Raw genomic sequence first — 21258 nt, forward strand, 5'->3', positions numbered from 1 at the left:
ACATTTGCCCACCTTTTCTGCCACGTTGCTCAGATCTATAGAGTAATCTGATAGTCATCACTTTTCCAAAACAGTTTAGGCATTCATTAATTTCTGGAATCATAGTGCACAGAGTTTATTCACCTCCCTATAATGAGAAAATTAGGGCAATAGATGCTGCTGCCCTAACATTATTGCTTTCCAGTCATCACCACCGGTTCACATTCATCAGCTTTAATCTTTTCATTTAAGAACTTCTGTTTCACTATGATGAAAAATACATTTAAAATTAGCCTGACCTTCCTCTTTCCATGATTCCCACTCTATTCCTTCTTAGACCCACGTACAACCATGCTTACTGGATCGCGTGTCTCCGAGTCATTGTTTACAAACATAGGGACACGTCCTACTCTTCTGTCCTCCCGCCCTCACGGGATCTCCACAGTATTATCCACTCACACTTCATGGAATATTCATTTGATCAGAGAAAATCAGTGTTGACTCAATGCTTTCATCTTCCTTCTTCTAAAAAAAAAAAAAAATAGTGCATTAAGAATTTTTCAGGAGCTCCTCAAATTAAACCAAACCCTAAATCTTGTGAAATGGAACATGTTTACAAAATGGAATTTTTTATAATGGCATTTGCACTCTTGGACATGTTCTACTCGGATGGTGGCAAAAGAGATTTCCATGTTTGAGCCATACAGTTTGCATTTTTGTGCACATTCCCACAGTTAATCACGTTTGTGAAAATCTGAATCCTCCTAGTTGAATTGTTCCTTCTCTTGCTTTTTTCCTTGGCCGTGTGAAAGTGAAACTTCAATGTGTTATAAGATACTTCTCTTTACGTGAGACTATCAACATCAGATGGAGTCAAGAGGCAACATCACCTCCAGCCCTGTCATATCAACTGGCATTCCCTATTATTAATCGCAATAATTGTGGTATTTGTTGAATGCTTACTGTGTGCAGAGTACCGTGAGATGGATGCAAGATAATCGAGTTGGACAAAATCCCTGTACCACAGGAGGTTCAGTAGTGTGAAAAACCCAAGCCAGGTTTGGTGTGAACTCCAGGGGAGAAATTGGGGCTTCAAGAGCATTTCCATCTAGCTCTGGAACCTAAAAAACCAACCAAACAAAAAGCAGAGTTAGAAAAGAGGAGTTGGAAGCGGGGTTCAGCAGACTGTCTCTATCTGTTACCGATTTGTACATTCCAAGGGCTTAGTACAGAGCTCTGCACATAGTAAGCTCTCAATAAATACTATTGAAAGAAAAGGAGGAGTGATCGGAGAGGGAAGAGAAGCAGGTGAATATCGTGCAGTGAACTGGCTCCACGTCAACCGTTCCTTGCCCAGCCCTTTGTGTGGAGGGGTCAAGGAAAGGATGGTCAGAAGCTTTCAGTGGACGGGAGTTTCCTCTGCCTTCCTTAGACCTTTGCTCCTGGTCAGCCCGATCTCTGGCTGGGGCAGAAGCTAAGCTCCCCTTCCCTCTACCCCACCACCAAATGGAAACTCACATCCTTGAGTTACAGTTTTGGTGACAGATTAATTATTAATAAATACTATTGGTTGATTGATGGACAGTAATATCAGCCAGAAGAACTCCATGGATACCGTGGTGTTATGTAACTCTACCGGGAGGGGAGTTGAATACATCTCCCGAGAGGCAACTGGAGAAACCGAAGGCTGAATGTGCTTCAGTGAGGCAGGGGTGAGCCACGGTATCACTGGTCAAGGAGGATTAGTCCAGACCCAAGCTCATGGACTCAGATCTGAGGAAATTGTTGGGGTGTGTCGTAAATGTCATGCTTTCAAGGTGGTGGTCATGGGTGGTGCTTATAAATAGGCAGCAACTTTAGAGCAAATAATTCCTGTGAAGCAAGATTTCTGAATTCTTCAAAGCGTGGCTGGATTGAGCTCATTTTATGAATATTTCTGGTGCTGTTTGCTAAGATTCTCAGGAGGGAGAAGGCACCGTATGTGTTTTAATGAACTGTAAACAATGTTATTGCTGTTCTAGGAAATTCTGCTTGCCGAAAAATGGGCTAAAATGAACAAACTCTCCTTCCCGAAGATTGATCCTTACGTGTTTGATCGAGAAGGACTAAAGGAATGTTACGTCTTCAAGCCCAAGAATCCTGATGTAGAGAAGGATTGTCCCACCATTATCCACTTTGTCCTGGCTAACATCAACTTCAGGAAATACAAGGCCCCAGGTGGGTTGTGAATCATTTAAGGTCACTGCATGACAACCACATGTTCCTTCCATTTCGGAAATGATTTCCTGATTGGCATTTCTCCTCTTCGGTGCCAGGGGTTCCAAGAGAAACGCAGGAAGAGAAGGACATTGCCGACTTTGATATCTTTGATGATCCAGAATCGCCATTCTCTACTTTCAACTTCCAGTATCCGAACGAAGCATTCAAGAGATTGCATGATCTCATGCATTTCAACACACTGAACAACATAGATGTACGTATCAAGGATGCATTTAGACCTTTCGCGAGGAGAGGATGGTGGTTGGCCTTGCTTCCAACCAGCAGGGATGAGACACTGCAAACCCGAGCACTAGACTCATTCCTTCCGTGCAAGTTCTTGGTCCCAGAGTTTTCATGACTGGTCCGAGGCTCACCTGTCATTTACCCCAGGAGACTCCAGTGCTACTTATCTTTTATAATGACATTCAATCGATCAATCAGTGGCATTTATTGAGCACTTAACATGCCGAGCACTGTAGTGAGCACTTGGGAGAGCACAGTACAGAAGAATCGGTAGACATGTTCACTGCTCATAATGAGCTCACTGACAAAAGCAGTTATGTCAGATTGACGCATGCCCACATTTCTATTTCTGCTCCATTTGGCCTGCGTAATTTGGAAAAGGGGTTTAAGATTAATCTTTGACTTCATGCTCCACTAGATTGTACAATCCTTCAGTGCGGGGATTATGTCTACCAACTTTGTTGTTGTGTACTCTCCCAAGTGCTAAATACAGGATTGTGCACACAGTTAGTGCTCAGTAAAGGGAAACGGCATGGCTTAGTGGGAAGAGTACAGGCCTGGGAGTTAGAGGACCTGGATGCTAATTCCAGCTCTGCCACTTGCCTGCCATGTGACCTTGTGCAAGTCACTTAAATTCTCTGTGCCGTAGTCGATCTGCAAAATGGGGATTAAATCCTCTTCCCTCCAATGTAGATTATGAGCTGCTTATGTGAAAGGGACTGTGTCTAACCTGATTATTTTAGATCTTCCCCAGTGCTCAGCACAGTGCCTGACACATACTTAATGAATACAATTAAAAACAAACAAATGCCAATGATGGATTCTCAAATTGAGGACAACTGAGAGGATAATTGCTGATATCTCTGATTAACAGGAGTCTCTTTTCAGTACTTTTCTATTTGTACCAGTACAGCAAAAGTCTGGGATTTCTAACTCATGTCCAGATTCAAGTTTTATTCTGTTACATTTGTGGGACAGAACTACCATATGTAAGACATTATCTTGTATAATTTCACCAGAAATTCTTTATATTTTCCTCAAAATCCTGCAGTGTCGCGGTGTAGTTTGCATGTAAATTAACTGCCACCTAGTGGCTCCGTTGCTCTATGTTACAGTTGTGGGTTTTCTTCAAATTGTAACCAAAAATGTTTGTCTTCCACTCTGTCATCAGTCACTATATTCATAGGTATTCGAGTGCTTATTGTGGAATGTATGTACTAATATCTCAATATCAACCACACATTATTATTAGGAACGGTAATGATAACTTTCTAGAATTGCGAGATTAAAAGCTCATTTCAGCAGTTACTTATTCACGGTTTGGTGTTGGACTAATGCCGTTAGGCTGTCGATAGTAAGCTGCGTGATGGGCAGGGATTGTGTCTACTAACTCTGTAGTAGCGCACTCTCCCAAGCACTTACAACAGTGAGGGACACAGGGTCAGCACTCAATAAATACCATCGAGGATGATTAGCGTAATGGTAGGTCTTCTTGATTAGACTTAAAGCCATGTGAGAGCGAGTCCAGGTCCAATCTGACTTTTGTGCATCTACTGGTGTGTTTAGTATAGTGTTTGACACATCAGAAGAACTTTGCAAATGCCCCAATTATCATTATTATTATTAGGTGGGCAATGTTTTGCCCATTATTCTTTGGTTCTGTGGCTTCTTCTCACCCTGGTAGTAGTTAACAAATCAGTAAGCATTTCTAGTCATTCCCTCCTACCTCAAAAAACCTAAAGAGTTTACATAGTACTTTTAAATGATATGTATGTGTACTCATCACTTTGAATAAACATTACAAAAATTAGGACCCATATGCTAAGGAGAAGTGGTTAGGTAACTCTGCCCTTCGGCTTCATAGTAAGTTGATTTTCTTTTTCCCGTGCATCCGGGGGGGATACCCAATTTGAAAAGCCCCTACTATCTTGTTCTGACTGTAAGGTCACTGGAGGCAGGGAATGTGTCCGCCAATTCTCTTGTCTTGTACTCTCTCAAGCACTTAATACAGTGCACTACATGATAAACGAGTCATTCAAAAAATCAAAATAGTCTGAGCTCATGGGATCTCGGCTCTTGTTTTGCAGGCAATAAAGAATGCCATCGCTGAAAGCATCGAGTACAGAAGACAGAATCCATCTCGCTGTTCAGTATCCCTCAGTAACGTTGAGGCTCGAAGGTTCTTCAACAAAGATCTCCTGAATAAACCATCCGCATAAATGGGAGTTTGGAAACTCCACAGCGTCTGGATCGGAAAACACATTACAAAGGCCAAATGTAACTCTGGAGAAAACCAAGTGGACAGATCTAAAAATCTTATTTGTTTTGCTGCACAGGCAAAATGTGATTATGATCTCGTGGAGCTGATAAATGACTTTGGTAGCTACCTATAAATTCTCTCGGTATGAATTTCTAGATGAAATTGTGGGAGCTTATAGTTCATTTTTCAACATTCCCTACCAACTGTCTTGTTATCTAGGCTATTTTTTAAAATGTTGATTTTTTTTTCCTTAATATTTAATAGAGTGACTTCAAGTAAGGTTTTTTAAATGGAGTGTGACTTTTATCTGCTGACCAGATTTACCACACCATGGGACAACACTATCTCTTATTTATATATATAAAATAAACCATGTATTTCTTTATAAAGGTTCCCATAAGGAGACTCATTTTAGCAGTTGTACCAATTTTTTTAAGGAAAAGGTGAATTAGTGATAAAGTATAGATTGCTTTGTATGCCAATTAATGAATTAAACAGAGATTTTCCATCTCCAGTTCAACAGATTCTCCAAACAACAGCCATTGAATTTTGCAGTATGGCCAGTTTTCTTAAGAAGTGCATAGTACTTGGTTATTAGCGAATAAGGTTTGTATTCACTGGTTCATCGAGCTGCTCAAAATACATTCACTGTTACATAGCATGTCTGTTCGTGCTTCCCACAAAATTTCTGTGGGCAGTCCAGCTGTTAGCTATTCCCAGGAATTTCCTAGTGTGGCAAGCAATGGAAGAGTCAGCCCAGTCACTGATGCAGTTGTACTGACTGGCCTATGATCAAGTGTTTTTTGTGACATTGTACCATATTGCCATCCCGTCCGACTCTACAAAATCAAGTAGCCAGGAGCACAGGGACATTGCCTCTATCTGCCTCTAACTCTAGTTTCTGCTCAGCCTCTGTGATCCATTTATCCACTGTATTCATTATTTCTATCTGTCTTTTTCTTCCTCTTCCTCTCAGCACAATTAGGCTAGAAGGCCAGAAAACAGGATGAAGGACAATTTTAGGATACAGTATAATTTGACATATGGAAAAATCCAGTGCTGATTATCCAGTATGTGGATCATCTGGAACCTTACTTCTGCCACTTTTCTCTCAATCAATCCATCAAAATTTTGCATTTATTGAGTGGTTACTGTATGTAGAGCACTCTACTAAGTATTAGGAGAGTATAAAATAGTAGGTTGGTAGACACTATCAAAAATCTTACAATCTCTGGCTTTGGGAACATATCTACCAATTCTGTTGTGTTGTACTCTCCCAAGTGCTTAGTACAGTGCTTTGCACACAATAAACTCTCAATAAATACCATTGATTGAGTGATTTGAGCGGTTCATCGTTCATTAGAAGCAATACTGTTGAGTCACTGGAAAATGAGCTAGTACTGAAATTAGTCAGGTTGGCTCCTTATTAGAAGTTGTAGTAAAAGATTTGATGAAGGAAGGAGTTGAAGCTATTAACTAAAATGAGGGATTTGGATTACCTGTGATTTCATTTATCCATTATATACATGGCCTTTTTTTTTTTAGTGGTATTTGTTAAACACCTACTATGTGCCAGAGAAGATATTAAACTCTGGGGTAGGTACAAGCTAATGAGGTTGGACACAGTCCCTGTCCCATGAGGGGCTTGCAGTCTTAATCCACATTTTATAAATGAGATAACTGAGGTGCTTGTAACTACTGGTGACTGAGAATTGATCCCGTAATTTATTTTTCCCTATTTCAAAAACCAAATCACCCCTGGAAAAATGGTGATGTGATTTACCAGTTGTCTGTGCCCATGTTAGAAGGTTAGTATTCCTTGTCTAGCACTTACTTGTACAAAACTACCTTTCATAGTTTGCGATGTTGAAAACGATAACCCCGCCCACCTCTCCTAAAAATAGTTTGTCATCTAGTCTAGTTAGAATCAAATGACATGATCTTTGCGTGGAGATTTAACTGTTGAATAAAATGACAATCAAACAAAAAAGCCCTGCAATTTTCATATAGAGATTCATTTTCTTTCAGGCAGGGAGGGGAGAGCTCATTGTGAAAAGCTGTTCTGATTTGGGAAAATTTTGAAATGGGAATTCTCAAGTCGCTGAGGCTTGTATTTGTTTAGAATCCGTGTGGGACTCGGGAGTTTTTCCAATTCTGCCGCTGCTGCTGGATCCAAATATTTCTATCACTATGCCACATCGCATGGCACTTTGTCATGTCTTTAAAGTGTTTTTTTGTAGCTCAAGTGTGTAGTACAGTGCTCTGCCTACAGTAAGTGCTCAGTAAATATGATCGAATGAACGAATGGATGTAGCTAATCCTGCATATTGCATTCTATTCCATTGGATTTCATTCCAGCTCACTATATAATGATGTTGGTATTTGTTAAGTGCTTACTATGTGCAAAGCACTGTTCTAAGCCCTGGGGGAGATACAGGGTCAATAGGTTGTCCCACGTGAGGTTCACAGTCTTCATCCCCATTTTGCAGTTGAGGGAACTGAGGCACAGAGAAGTGAAGTGACTTGGCCACAGTCACACAGCCGACTAGACCTGTGGGTGTCCTGTCACCACCCATTTTGTCCGCATGTCTTATTCATCAAAGGTGTACTGTGACAAACATTTCTTCCATATCAGTGGACTGGCTGGTACCCATTATTGGTAAACTGAGGTTGGCATTGGGAGAGGTGGGGCACGTTGATGGTGCTGATGATGGAATGGCCCAGAGGGCAGATGTAGGCCCAGAGTTTATAGCCATAAAGAAGGTCAAACACAAGAATTGCTCTTTGACCTTCAGTTTGTTGTGACTCTTGGGGCCATAGTAGTACCACACTATATCGGACCTAAAAGAATGTTTCATTCCTCTTGATTTATACTCTGTCCTTGCATCACTGAACAGTGTAGTAGAAATCCTGTGACAACATTCAGAGGTGTCACTGTTGGCGGTCTTAGGCTCTGTGTAGGGTTTGCAAGAGCCAGACCTGTCCAGAATCTTGGGCTTCTCCAGACTAATCATTCTTGGTTTGTACCCATATCTGCCTCTCACCTAAGAATGACTCAACAGCAAATTCATTTGCTTGCTCACGTTGTTTCAGGGGTTCAAATATTGCTCTTCAAAGTGGAACTCTTCTGATGTTTTATCTGTTCGTGAGCACCTTCTGTAAAGCTTTGATGTACTTTACTGACTGGGACTTGCAAATTAAACCATGTTCCTTTGTGGTGCAGTGGGTAATTAGTGCCACTTAAAGGAGGTTGTTGTGCTACACTGTCATCTTGTCTTCTGGTTATGATTACCCAAATATAACTTTTTTGTATTCAAATGTCAAAAAAAATCCATTCTGTGATTTCTATTGTGGGCTACTTGCATTTTTCTCTTCCTTCCTAGCATTTTCAGGTGCCTGATTACTAATACATTCTTCTCTGAATATGAACAGTCATTTCCTTTTGACTACATCAGAACAATAGAAGACTTCAAAAGCTTTCTATAATTAAGAATAAATTTTACCTTAGCTATATTTCTCCTGACCGTGGCACTCCGTATAATTACAGAAATGACATTTTGAGTGGAATTAAGTTTCCGTAGATAATATGAGATGCTCAAACTGCAATCTCTTATTTATCGTGGTAGAAAAATGAAGGAAATGAAGTGTCTTATAGTAATGGAATCATAAATGGATAGATGTGAAGCAGTGTGACCAAGTGAAGCACGGGCCTGGGAGTCAGAGGACTTAGGTTCTCATTCAGGCTCTGCCACTTGCCCACTGTGGGACCTTGGGCAAATGTAAGTTGGAAGATATCACACGTAGCCATTTTTTAGCCCTCGAGCACTAACTTGAGCATGATACCAGCCATTTTTTAGCCCTTTAGATTTAGAATAGTGTGCTTATAGGGAATGGTATTGTCTCTGAAAGCTTCGTGAAAACCCAGCCCTGAAAGGAGACGCGAATGAATGCTCTGAACAGTTCAGTAGGGAAGGGGAAAAGTGCAAATAGCAGGAGTACCACTGGGGTGATGTTGGAGTACCACTTGGGTGATGTTGGTGTGGGGAGGACGTTCCCAACCATCCCCCATAGAAATTTGGATTTTGCAGAGGAATTCGGGAATTAGGATTTAAATTGACACTGACCCGAAGAGAGAGATTCTAGGGAAATGAGCCATCAGACAATCCGAGACGAGCAGTAAACATTTCCTCATCCCGAGTACACTCAGATCTGCCATGATGCATGTTTTCACTTATGCATCTTGGTCAGAATAAGGAATGTCAGGCCAATGACGTGGGCTTGTTTTGGTGCAGCATGCTGCCCAGTCGGAAAAAATGACTTAGACGCATGTGTACGGCATGGGGAAGGGAAGCAGCGTGGCCTTGTGGAACAAATACAGGGTTGGCAGTCAGGAGTCCTGGGTTCTTCATTCATTCAATCGTATTTATTGAGCGCTTACTGTGTGCTGAACACTGTACTAGGTGTTTGGAAAGTAAAATAGGCTGGATTGTACCCAGAGAAGCAGAGTGATCTAGTGGATAGAGAAAGGCTGGGAGTCAGAAGGACTCAGGTTCTAATCCCAGCTCCATCACTTGTCTGCTCTGTGACCTTGGGCAAGTCACTTCACTTCTCAGTGCCTTAGTCACCTCATCTGGACTGTGCCCAACCTGAGTGGCCTGAATCTACCCCAGTGCTTGGAACAGTGCCTGGCATATAGTAAGTGCTTAACAAGTACCATGAAAAAAAAACCTACCAAAAAAACCCAAAAACTTTCAGTGTCATCTCAGTAACACATGCTTTCTTGGCAATTCATGCAGGCCAGAGTGGTTCCAGAGAGTTCCTGTGAAGTAAATTTCATGCTCACCATCACTTTTTCTTTACACAAATGAGATAGGAATGCCTTAGCAATGGGAAACGCCATGTATTACATAAATTTTCCTAGCATGAGAGGGACCACATAGAGCTGGTGAAAATAATCCTCAGTCAGGGCCATCAGATTATTCACTAAAATAATAAAGGTGACTTCTGCCTACTCCTTTAATGATGATACGTATGACTACGTCCAAAATATTTTGCCATCAAAATAGAGATTCTATTTCAGTGTTATAGCAATGTTAAAAGGGGTCAAAAAAGTGCGTGTGGATATTTTGTTGCCCAAACTGTAAGGTGTACCATTCCCTGTATTCTGTCTCTTCTGTTTGGCTGTGTTACAGTTAATCTCAAATCAAAACAAACCCTTCTGGTCATTTGGTGAGTGGGAAGATGTGGTTCATGCAGTTTTCTCTGCCCTGTTGGTCTTGGTTTCCGTTTTAAAAGTGAGTAATCTTCTGGGGTGAACGTCAGTGTGAGTACTGACCTTCCTGAGGCAGGCGTGTCCTAAGACACAGTTATTCATCACTAAAGCAAGCCATTTTTCACAATGATTTTCTTGACTCACCCCACCCTCCTCTACTCTTGTTCCCACCTTTCCCTTCCTCTTTCCTTATCTCCAATCCCTCATTCCCCCGCCCTCCTTCAAATCTTGACATTCTATCCTGGTTTCGGGAAGAGGGCCAAGTCTGGGCCGGGGAGGAGGCTTGGAAAATGACGGACCCCCAGCCCTTTCCTGGCCGATTCCATCTCTTTCACACCATTCTGTGGATTCGAAGGTCCCAGGAGAGGTGGAACTGAAAGGAAGTCATACAGCAGGGCAGGGACATGTCGGGTCTGGTTTTTAGAAAGAAGCCCTTTTGGAGTTTTACAGGTCATGGGGATTACAAGAGGAACAATTTAGCATAATGAAAAGACCCTGAGCTTGGGAGTTAAAGGACCTCGGTATTCATCTTGGCTCCTCCACTTGCTTACTGTGTGACGTTGGGCAAATCACGTAACTTCTCTGGGCCTAAATTTCCTCATCTGTAAAATGGAGATTTCATAGCGGTTTCCCTCCTTGTTAGACTGAGACCCCCAGGTGGGGACAGGGACTCCGTCTCATCTGCTTATCTTGTATTAATGAACAAATCAATCAATGGTATTAAGTGCTTGGGACACTAAAGTGCAATGGAGTTGATTGACACATTTCTGTCGATGATGAACTTGCAGTCTTCCAGAGCTTGGTGTAGAGTAAGGGCTAAAGAAATAGTGCAAGCATTATCATTAGGGGGGACAGTTAAGACGGTGCAGGAGGATTTGGCAGCATAACCTAGTAGAAAGAGCAGTGTGACTCAGTGGAAAGAGCCTGGGCTTGGAAGTCAGAGGTTGTGGGTTTGAATCCTGTCTCTGCCACTTGTCAGCTGTATGACTGTGGGCAAGTCACTTCACTTGTCTGGGCCTCAGGGACCTCATCTGTAAAATGGGGATGAAGATTGTGAGCCTCACATGGGACAACCTGATTGCCCTGTATCTACCCCAGCGCTTAGAACAGTGCTCTGCACATAGTAAGCGCTTAACAAATACCAACATCATCATCATCAAAGAGCATGGGCCTGGGAGTCAGGTGATCGATCAGTTGATATCAACTCCTCACCCCTTAGCCCCCACTACTATGTAGCATTTAGAAAGTTGGATAATACAGCGGTTGTCAACAAAGTGTGGTGACAGAGAAAGCCCAAACTTACAATCAAATATGCTTTCTAACCGACTGCGGACCCAAGATTACTCCCATATAGAAGTAGTCTGGAACCAATTGGTGTGCAGATTCGATTCATTCAGTGACATATTGTAAAATTAAGGGGCAGAATCCAGATGTCCTAATTTAAGGAAATCAATCCTAATCACCGGGCCACCTAAAGGCTAAATCATAGATTGACAGGGTCTTAATTTGACAATTATTCTACGTGGCACAATGCCATAGTAAGTTTACCAGCTGTGCCAACACACGAGAACAGCAGCAAGCGTTTTGCAGCAGATGATATTGCTTTTTTCAACGGAGCTACCACTGTCTCTCTCTAAGTGAGTGGCTTTGGGGGACACGATTTATCCGGGGCACTGCTTGGAATTCATGAGAACCTGAGATAAACAAATACCTAACACCATGTTGCATCAGAGGTTAATTTTCCATGCTCAAAGTGTCCTGTGGAGGAGATGGGAAATGTTTCTCCAGAGTCATTTGTGACTGGAATGGCATATTGTAAAACAGTGGGAGTCCCAGGAATTTCCACTGACTGCTTACAAGTAAGACAATCGAGTAAATTAGGATGACGGTTTGAGGTGACTTTAGACATCAAATAAAAAAAAAACATGCAGTCATGAGATGACATAACATTTACCGGGTTAATCTTTCCAGAAAATATTTTCTTTTTTTAAGCCAAGTCCCCTCCCTTGCAAAGAATCAGAGGGAGAATAAATGGGCTATTTGAAGTGCAGAATTTGGAATAAAATATGAAAATCCCTGCTCAATAGAATCGTTTTCTCTAAAGAGTTTGAAACTACTAGGTTATAGCTATGAATAATTCAGAGAGTGATTCCAGGTTATTCTCGAACAGAGCCTCTTTCATGAACATTCTTTTGAAGGTTTTTGGTGGTGTCTTTATAACCTCCCACCCCCTCAAAGAAGCGCATTAATAAAAATGTCTGCGGATAAGAGAGGGTATTGTGATTGGCAAGGTTGGGAATCGAACCATTTGGACTCCAAGATCCTTCCGTCAGACTGACTCCACATGCTCAGCTGAATAAACACGTTCTTGGAGAGAAGAGAAATGCAGCCTAAGATGCTACAATATGGGAAGCATCACTTGCTTTCTCTTGAATTACCAGTGCAATTGGCCACCTGAGGCCGCAATAGCCAATTTCATGCACAATTCACTTGTGCTTAAATTCCACAGCAAACCTCAAAGAGAGGGCTTCCTTACTTACTCCCTGACTTATTCTCAGTTGAAGGAGAATGTATTCTCTTCACTCTTTGAGCTTTAACTATGACAGTTTTGCAAATTAGCGAACTCTTCTTAGAAGGCCCCCGAATAATATTCCGCAGCCCACCCTTTCATCGGATGATCCGAGGCAGAAACAAGCAGGAATTTCACATCTGTACAATTCACGCAATGTAGTTATTTGCACTGAGTGCTTATTTACAGTTTCTTCATAACGAAGACCCCGGAATTCAAAAGGACTGGCTATTTTCGTATTCTCTTTCTCCCTCTGGAAACTTATTCCATGGGAAGATATCTTCTGTTTCTCCTGACAAGTCAGACCAGAGAAGAATAAAACCTAAAGAAAACAATTCAGAGGAAAAACCTTATAAATTAAGGATTCCAAGTTTTTCCTTTTATTTCCTGTATATCCTTCCCCGTAGGGACATCAAGAAGATATGAAGCTCTCTGAAGGACCTTTACAACCCTCATCCATCATTATTGAACTGGTCGAGACTACGCAGATGCAGCATCCACTGAAAATCTAACCCCTTTCCACACCAACCCTGGAAGTCTTTATTATGACAAACGATTGTCTATCTAGAGATGGAGCATTTCTTGCTTGAAGAGGAGGCCCTCGATGGTCAGATTTTTATCGGTGTCTGTGTTGTGTGTGGTTAGTAAGACTACGTGTGTGACTTGTGTGTGTGATTAGTGATACCGACAGACCCTTGCACATCATGTGCAGTAGAGAACTTACAGATAGAAATTGTTTGAAGCTTGTGCTGTAATTGTGGTATTTAAGTGCTTACTCTGTGCTGAGCATTGTACTAAGTGTTGGGGTAAATACACGTTCTTCAGGTACCACATGGGGCTCACAGTTGTAGCAAGAGGGAGGATGGGTATTGAATCCCCATGTTGCAGGTGAGGGAACTGAAGCACAGAGGAGTTAAGCGACTTGCCCAGAGTCACACAGCAGGTAAGTAGCAGAACTGAAATTAGAACCCAGGTCCTCTGACTCCCTGGCCAGGGTTCTTTCTGTTAGGCCACACTTCTCTAATAAGTCAGTCATTTCTAGTCAAGTGGACTGTGAGCTATTTGAGTGCAAGGATCGTGTCTACCAGCTCTATTGTGTTCTATGTTCCCAAGGGTTTAGCCCAGTGCTCTGCACACAGTAAGTACTCAGTAAGTACCGTGAATTGATGATCGCCACGTATGAGGCTAGTTAATCAGCTGCTGCTGTCTGTGACTTAGAGAGAGCTATCCCAAGTTGACTGAACTAGGCTTCATTATGTTTGTGGAAAATAACCCCTGTGCTCCTTGTTTAATAGTTTCCTTAATAAGGGGAAGATGGCACAGTTACTTGTAGGACTGCTGTGGAGGGAATTATTGGTCATGCATCCTTCATATCACATTAGAACTGAAAGCTTCAAACCCCAGAGCACAATTCATTCAACCGTATTTACTGAGCTCTTCCTGTGGGCAGAGCATTGTAGTAAAAGCCTGGGGAAAGTACAGTAATGGTGACGCTTGCAAAGCCCTTCATTTTATATTTGCTTTTTCTATTTGTTACAATGAGTCCAATAGTAGTAATTTCATGTCAGTTCATTAAGGTTTTTTTAAATGATGTTTGTTAACTGCTTACTATGTGCCAGACACTGTATTAAACACTGAGGTAGGTACAAAATAATCAGGTTGGACACGGTCCACATCTCACGTGCAATCTCGAGTCCCGTTTTCCAGATCATTGCCCAGAGAAGTTAAGTGACTTCCCCAAGATCACCCAGCAGACAAGTGTCTACCAACTCTGTTCACTGGACTCTCTCAAGCGCTTAGGACAGCACTTCGTACACAGTAAGCACTCAATAAATACAAGTGATTGACGTGGTGGATGGAGGATTAGAACTCAGGTCCTCTGCTGTCCAGTTGCATGCTTTTTCCACGCCGTTTAGGATGTTGTTTCAGTAAGCTAAAAACCTTTAGTATTGCTACCCCTCCCTGGATTCAGGTTTTGGGCCTGTCCTGCCCACAGTTCTAGTCATAATATTGGAGAAGCAGCGTGGCTCAGTGGAAGGAGCCCGAGCTTTGGGAGTCAGAGGTCACGGGTTTGAATCCCGGCTCTGCCACTTGTCAACTGTGTGACTGTGGGCAAGTCACTTCACTTCTCGGCACCTCAGTTGCCTCATCTATAAAATGGGGATTAACTGAGAACCTCAGGTGGGACAACCTGATGACCTTGTATCTACCCCAGTGCTTAGAACAGTGCTCTGCACATAGTAAGCGCTTAACAAATACCAACATTATTATATATATCAATACCCAGCAGATGGCACCATGGCCCCTTTACTTTCCTTTTTATTTAAATTAAGTGTTGCCCGGATGTGGAGGAGAGTAACTATGGGAAATGGATGATGCTAATAATCCCAAATGAATGGGTTTCACAAGCAGTTGACATTTTGGGGAGCAGCCTAAAATCTTTTGGGAAATTAATGCCTTTGAGCCTCACAAAAGGAATATAAAAATGGATACTATGGGAAAAATCTAGCCGGGAATGGAACTACAAGCAAGCATTTAGGGACCCAAATAGCTCTCTAAATGAAACAGTTACATCTCGGGATAACAGACATATTAGGAAATGGCATTGGCAGAACGTGTTCATGGACTGAAACAGGGAAAATCCATATTTGAACCAATTACACTAAGATATGAAAGGGAAAATAAGGGATAGCCAAGCTGATCAATCAATTGATGGTACTTATTGAGTGCTTACTATGTGCAGAGCACTGTACTAAGCATTTCGAAAAGTGCAATATAACAGAGTTGGAAGACAGTCCCTGCCCACAAAGAGTTTACCCCAGAACCCCTGATCATCTTTCGTGGTGGGAAGGGAAAGTGTCTCTTTATTGTACCTTACTCTCCCTAGTGCTCTGTACTCCGTAAGCACTCCAAAAATAAAATTGACTGGCTGATCATCTTTGAGGATAAAATGAGTGATAGATCTTCAGATGTATAGAAGAGCCCTCCCACTCTCCGGTTTTCCGTATCACCGAGACACTTGGTCTGTAACGGTGGTGATTTCTGAGTTATATCCTTTCAGTGATCCACCCTCAAGCTGACAGGCAAGTCCTGGGACCTGGGACATTCCTGTACCACTCAGATGGCTACCATCTGAACTACAAGCTATGGGGAGCAGGCCTTGACAAGGTAAGACATTTTCATCAAAGACCCATTTGGCTTGAGATAATGCCAACTGGCTGTTAACAGTGGTTTCACTGTGTTGTGGCTTTTCTGAGGTAGAGAGGAAGTAAATGCACCTGACTGAAATGTTTCCAGCTTTCACCAGCAGTCGCCATCAATCTCTAATGAGTACCTGAAGAAAACATTAGAATTAGTAGGTTATGAAACCCTCAAGGAAGAGATTCTGTGTCCATTTCCTTCCTGTACATTCTTTCCCAGTGCTCAGTACCCAGTAAAGTGCTTAATGAATAGTAACAATAATTTTGTTTTTTATTACCGTGTTTACTGTATGCCATTGTCTGTACTAAGCTCTGGGTTAGATACCAGATAATCAGGTCCCAAATGGGGCTCACAGTCGAAGTAGGAGGGTGAACAGGAATTGAATCCCCATTTCGCAGATAAGGGAACTGGTTCAGAGAAGTTAAATGACTTGCCCAAGATCACAACTCCTAAGATCACATCTCCTCCAAGAGGCTGCCCACAGGTAAGCCCTCTTTTCTCTGGCTCTCTCTCCCTTCTGCATCGTTTATGTACTCGGATCTCTGCCCTTTGGACATTTAATAGTTCCCCACATGCTCAACCCCACAACACTTATGTACTTACCTTTCAATTATGTATTATAAATCATTTATTTGTATTAATGTCTGTCTCCCCCTCTAGACTGTTAACTCATTATGGGAAGAGAATGTGTCTGCTAATTCTGTTGGATTGTACTCCCCCAAGCACTCCCTACAGTGCTCTGCACATAGTTAGTGCTCAATAAATACCATTGGTTGATGGATTGATGATCACACAGCAAACATAGAAGTCAGGATTAGAAGTTGGATCATCTGACTCCCGTGCCTGTGGTCTTTTCATCTGCCTTTAATACAGATGACCAACCCTTTCTCCCAGAAACACTATCCAACAGAGTTTAGTTTGACCATTTTATTACCATTTGTCTCCTACTGCTGTGGAAGCTCTTCTCTGTCTCTTTCTTCTCCCACCTCCAAATGTGAGTGTCCCTCAAAGCTTTGTTCTGGGAACTAAACAGATCTATCATCAATCAGAATTTTATTTACAGTGGGAATTCAGGCCAGAGTTTACTTTGGAAAAGACATTACTAAAATCAGTTATTTGAGTTATTGCATATAAAAAAGTGCTCATTAAACACCCAAAATAGAGGAGTGTACTCTTAATTACAAAGATGATTAATGAGAGTTAACCATAAAGGGATTATCTGATTTGGTATTCTCCATTACTTAGGCATAATTCAAATAACTGTACCCATTCTAGTCTCGGAGCCTAAAGAAATCCCTGTGGGTGATCATCAATTTTCACTGATGCTTTTTTAGCAAAGGCCAGAAAGATTAGAATCTTGAAGGGAACATTTGTCATCATGCTCAGTGTCTGATTATTTATCATTCTAATTTAAACAAAGCACTGAGCATAAAAAAAGTCCCGATATTAATAAATCCACTAATTGAGCTCATAAATTGATGGGAAAGAGTAAGTCAAAAGATATGGGCCAAGCCTTCTCAGCTGCAAAAACCTTCAATGGATGCAGCACTCAGTAGGCTTCAGTGGACCCTGATTAATTAATTAAGAAGTTAAATTACTTTGTCTTTTTAGTCCATGGCCCAAAGTCCCATGTTTTTCTTTCTGCCCAAGCATGTGTGGAATCTTTCTGCCGGAAGCTGATGTCTTAGAGGGTGATGTGGATAAAACATGATGGAAGATTAGGGAATTACTGAACACTGGAGACAGTAGTGGGCCAGGAGGAGAGTTTGGTTTGTAGGGGCTGCAGGTTCAGGTGTTCTAGCTTATTTGAGTAGGATATATGAAAGTGAGCAGAAGCCAGAGGCGCTCGGTTCAATAGTTATGAGCAATAAATAGAAGGAGCATGGCCTAGGAGATAGAGAATGGGCCTGGGAGTCAGAAGAACGTGGGTTCTAATCTTGCCACCACTGCTTGCCTGCTGTGTGACCTTCGGCAAGTTGCTTCACTTCTCTGGGACTCAATTTCTTCATTTGCAAAATGGAGATTGAGAGTGTGAGCCCCATCTGGGACCTGGACTGGGTCCAACCTGATTAGGTTGTATCTAGCCCAGCTAGATTTATTGTATAAAAGAGCGCCTTGTCTCTTTTCACCATGGCACTGTGCAGCCTCTAGAATAATGCAGCTTTAATTGGAGTGTTCTGCAGTTTAACCAATAGGGATTAAAGTTTAAAACTCTTTTTCCATAATGTTCTTTCTGGGGGACGAGTAGGAATGAATCATTTTGGCAGTGTGGAAAAGAATGCTCTTCAGAGGCTCGGATCTACTTCTTAAGGAAGGAGTACATTCATTCATTGATTTGTATTTATTGAGTGCTTCCTGTGTGCAGAGCACTGTGCTAACCGCTTGGATAGTACAATACAGCCACAGAGAGGGCATCAACTAGAATTAGAGATATATGTACACATCAGAACAAGTAAAACAGGCATTAATATAACTAAATAGAATTATAGATTTGTAAATATATATACAAGAGCTGTGGGGCGGGGAGGGGGGTAGAGCAAAGGGAGCGATGTCTACTGACTCTTGAATTATACTCTCCCAAGTGCTTAGTCCAGTGCTCTGCACCCAGTAAGTGCTCAATAAATACCATTGATTGATTGTTTGACTGAAGTGAAGGCATAGTCTGTGCAGTTCTCTTCGCACGGAGTTCATAGTGGCCCTAGAATTGGAGGAAGATACCGAGCCCCAGACTGGATGAAAATGCAAAATAGAATGGCTCAAATTGCTTTCAAAGGTTTTATTTTTATTCCAACACTCTGTTCCAATCAGGAGGCTATCCTAAGAGTTTGTTGCAGGCAGGAGATGTGTCTGTTTTATTGTTGTGTTGAACTCTCCCATGTGTTTATTACAGTGCCCTGCACACTAAAGTAAGTGCTCACTAAATATGATTGATTGATTGATAATCGATGGGCGTAAGGAGGGAATTTCCTCCAGCAGAATACTTTTGGAAAATAGTTTAACTGATGTTTTGTTGGGCATTAAGTTGTGTTCTCATTTTGAACCTGAAAGGAAGATCCATGTGACCCTGTTCAGTTCTGATTACTTAGTACAGAATGTGACTACAAGGACTGGAAAGGGTTACTGACCTGTCTCTTCAGGTAACTTGCCACTCTAGCATTCCAAGTGGAAGAGCGTTCTTTTGGTGCATTCCCAGAAAGATGAAGTAAACAAGTACATTATAACAAAATGACAGTTGTGCTCTCTCACTGGGCTACCCTTACCACTGGACATAGTTGATTTCTATTTTGGAAAACCATTTACAGTTTTCCTACTTGTAGTTAAGAGCTACGCCATCATTTCAGTGTTTTGTGTTCTTAAAATCAACTACAGATCAATCATTCGACGTAAATGAAATGTGGTTAGAAAACTTTCAAATGAATGATTTATATTTATGTTCTTCTTTAAGCATCATTATTTCCTAAATCCTTTGAGGTCAGCAGAACATCTACCCGGGGAAAATATCAATAGCAAAATGAGTGCTCTGGAACAAAGAGAGAGAGCTATTCTCCTGAGACAGAATAGTTTATAAGGATGGAGATGACTTGAATTGTAGGAAAACCAGAAACTTCCTGGAGTGAAGACTGAAATGTTCTATATGTAGGTCAGAGAAATGAATGTGCAGTGCTTTGTCTAGAAAAACTCTATTTCCCGGGTTCCAAGAAGAGAACTGAAAGTCTATTGGTTTTTAACTAATTCTTTCAACCTTTTCTCAAGTTCCATGTTTGATCTAAAATCTAATATTCCTGGGTTTGTATTTAATCGGTCGATCAGTGGTATTTATTTAGCACTCTGTGCAGATCACGGTACTTTACTGTTTGAGAGCATTCCCATTCCTTCCATTTAATTGTGGAATTTCCCATGATTCGCACACGGGGTTAAGATTTCTACCTTGTTGCTGTTGATATTGGCTCTCACCTTGGTCTTTCCTAAAGAACTTGAATCCTGGCAGTTCTTGTACGATTGGCTTCCTTCCCTTCACCGAGCCTCAGAGATGCCAATTCTGTCAAGTGTCTCGCTCACTGGCCAGTGTTCAATATCCCCATTTTCAATTTAGACTTCTTGCAGAAATACTTGGACGCTTTGGCTTTACTTTTACTGCCAACTTCTCCATCGGACCATTTCCTTGCTTAATGGGCTGTCTGATTTGCCCTCTTCTATGCCTCGTTGGCTTCCCTTCACGTTGCTCCATCATACTGCTGCTCTCCGGTGACCTCCTTCCAAGAGACTGTGTCAGTCTGGGTGGAGTGGTTTTCTATACATTTTGGGTTTCCCTTAGTTTTTAATTTGAAATGGATTTTTTCTAGTCTGTGGACTGTAAGCTCATTATGGGCAGGGAATGTGTCTCTAATTCTGTTGTATTATACTCTCTCAAGCGCTTAATACACATAGTAAGTGCTTAATAAATGCCATCAATTGATTTATTATCAGTTATTTGAGGACATTTTGGAGGTGGTGGTTTCTATCCCTCCTGTTTCCCCGTTTCCCTCTCCCCAAATGTGCCCCAGTTATGATGGCTCTAAGACCCTCCCCCAGACCTTTGCATCATTGTCAAAGACTCGTCTTTACATCATGGGGTAAGGTGACCAAATACAAAGATTTGAGGGGAGAGATCCAGAATTTACGGTATCAGTCTGAACACTCAAATTATTTAAGGTGGGATTCATGAGGATTTAATTTTTGATAGAGGAAGGGAAATGAGAAGAGGATGAAAAGGAATAGGAGAGGGAGGAAGATGAGGAGAGAGGAAAAGGATAAAGATGAGAAAGAAGAGGAGGAAGAGGGGGAGGAGGAGAGGTAGAAGGAAGAGGGGGAAGAGGAAAAGTATAAGGAGGTGAGGTGAAGAAATGGAGGGAGAGGAGCAGGAGTTCCATGAGGAAGGAGAGAAAGGATCGATCAACCAAGGAAATCAAAGGAAGAGAAAAAGGAGTAGAGGATGGGAGAAGGGAGGTGAGGACGAAAAGAAGGGAGATGGGGTGCTTGGGAAGAAGAGGAAAGTTTTATTAGAGAAAGAAGCAAAAAGGGTGAAGGGGAAGGGGGGATGCAAGGAAGAAAAAGAAGCAAGAGGAGAGGAAGAGAAGAAAGCTGCTGCCCCTCTTAGTCAACCTATCAGTGGTATTGATTGAGTCCCTATTGTGTGCAGAGCACTGTACTAACTGCTTGGGAAAGTACAGTACGATAGAGTTGGTAAAGCCGATTCCTGTCCAAGAAACTTAAAGTCTTCAGAAAGAGACAGATGTTGAACTAAATTACCTATAGAGGAAATAGTAGAATATAAGGATATGTACGTGAGGTCTATGGAGCCGGAGTGAATATCGAACCGCTTATGAGCCTCACAGCCTAGTGCATAGCAGATGCAGGGGGTTGGATGGGGCGGGGAAATTAGTACTTCGTCGAGGAAGGCTTCTTGGCGGAGATTTGATTTTAGGAGGGTTTTGA

General features: G+C 41.9%; 1 protein-coding gene across 2 annotated transcripts in view; it reads left to right on the forward strand.

Moving 5' to 3' along the window:
* Positions 1-5133, forward strand: part of PLA2G4A (phospholipase A2 group IVA) — a 110979-nt gene extending 105846 nt beyond the window's left edge. For both annotated transcript variants that reach the window (XM_001516265.4, XM_007668998.2), the window contains 3 exons: positions 2001-2196; positions 2295-2452; positions 4569-5133. In XM_001516265.4, coding sequence (XP_001516315.1) covers positions 2001-2196; positions 2295-2452; positions 4569-4700 — 486 coding nt within the window. In that variant the 3' untranslated portion in view covers positions 4701-5133. The remainder of the gene's footprint in view (positions 1-2000; positions 2197-2294; positions 2453-4568) is intronic.
* The last annotated feature ends 16125 nt before the right edge of the window (positions 5134-21258 follow it).

The sequence above is a fragment of the Ornithorhynchus anatinus genome, chromosome 16 (assembly GCF_004115215.2).
Source record: "Ornithorhynchus anatinus isolate Pmale09 chromosome 16, mOrnAna1.pri.v4, whole genome shotgun sequence".
Classification (NCBI taxonomy): Eukaryota; Metazoa; Chordata; class Mammalia; order Monotremata; family Ornithorhynchidae; genus Ornithorhynchus; species Ornithorhynchus anatinus.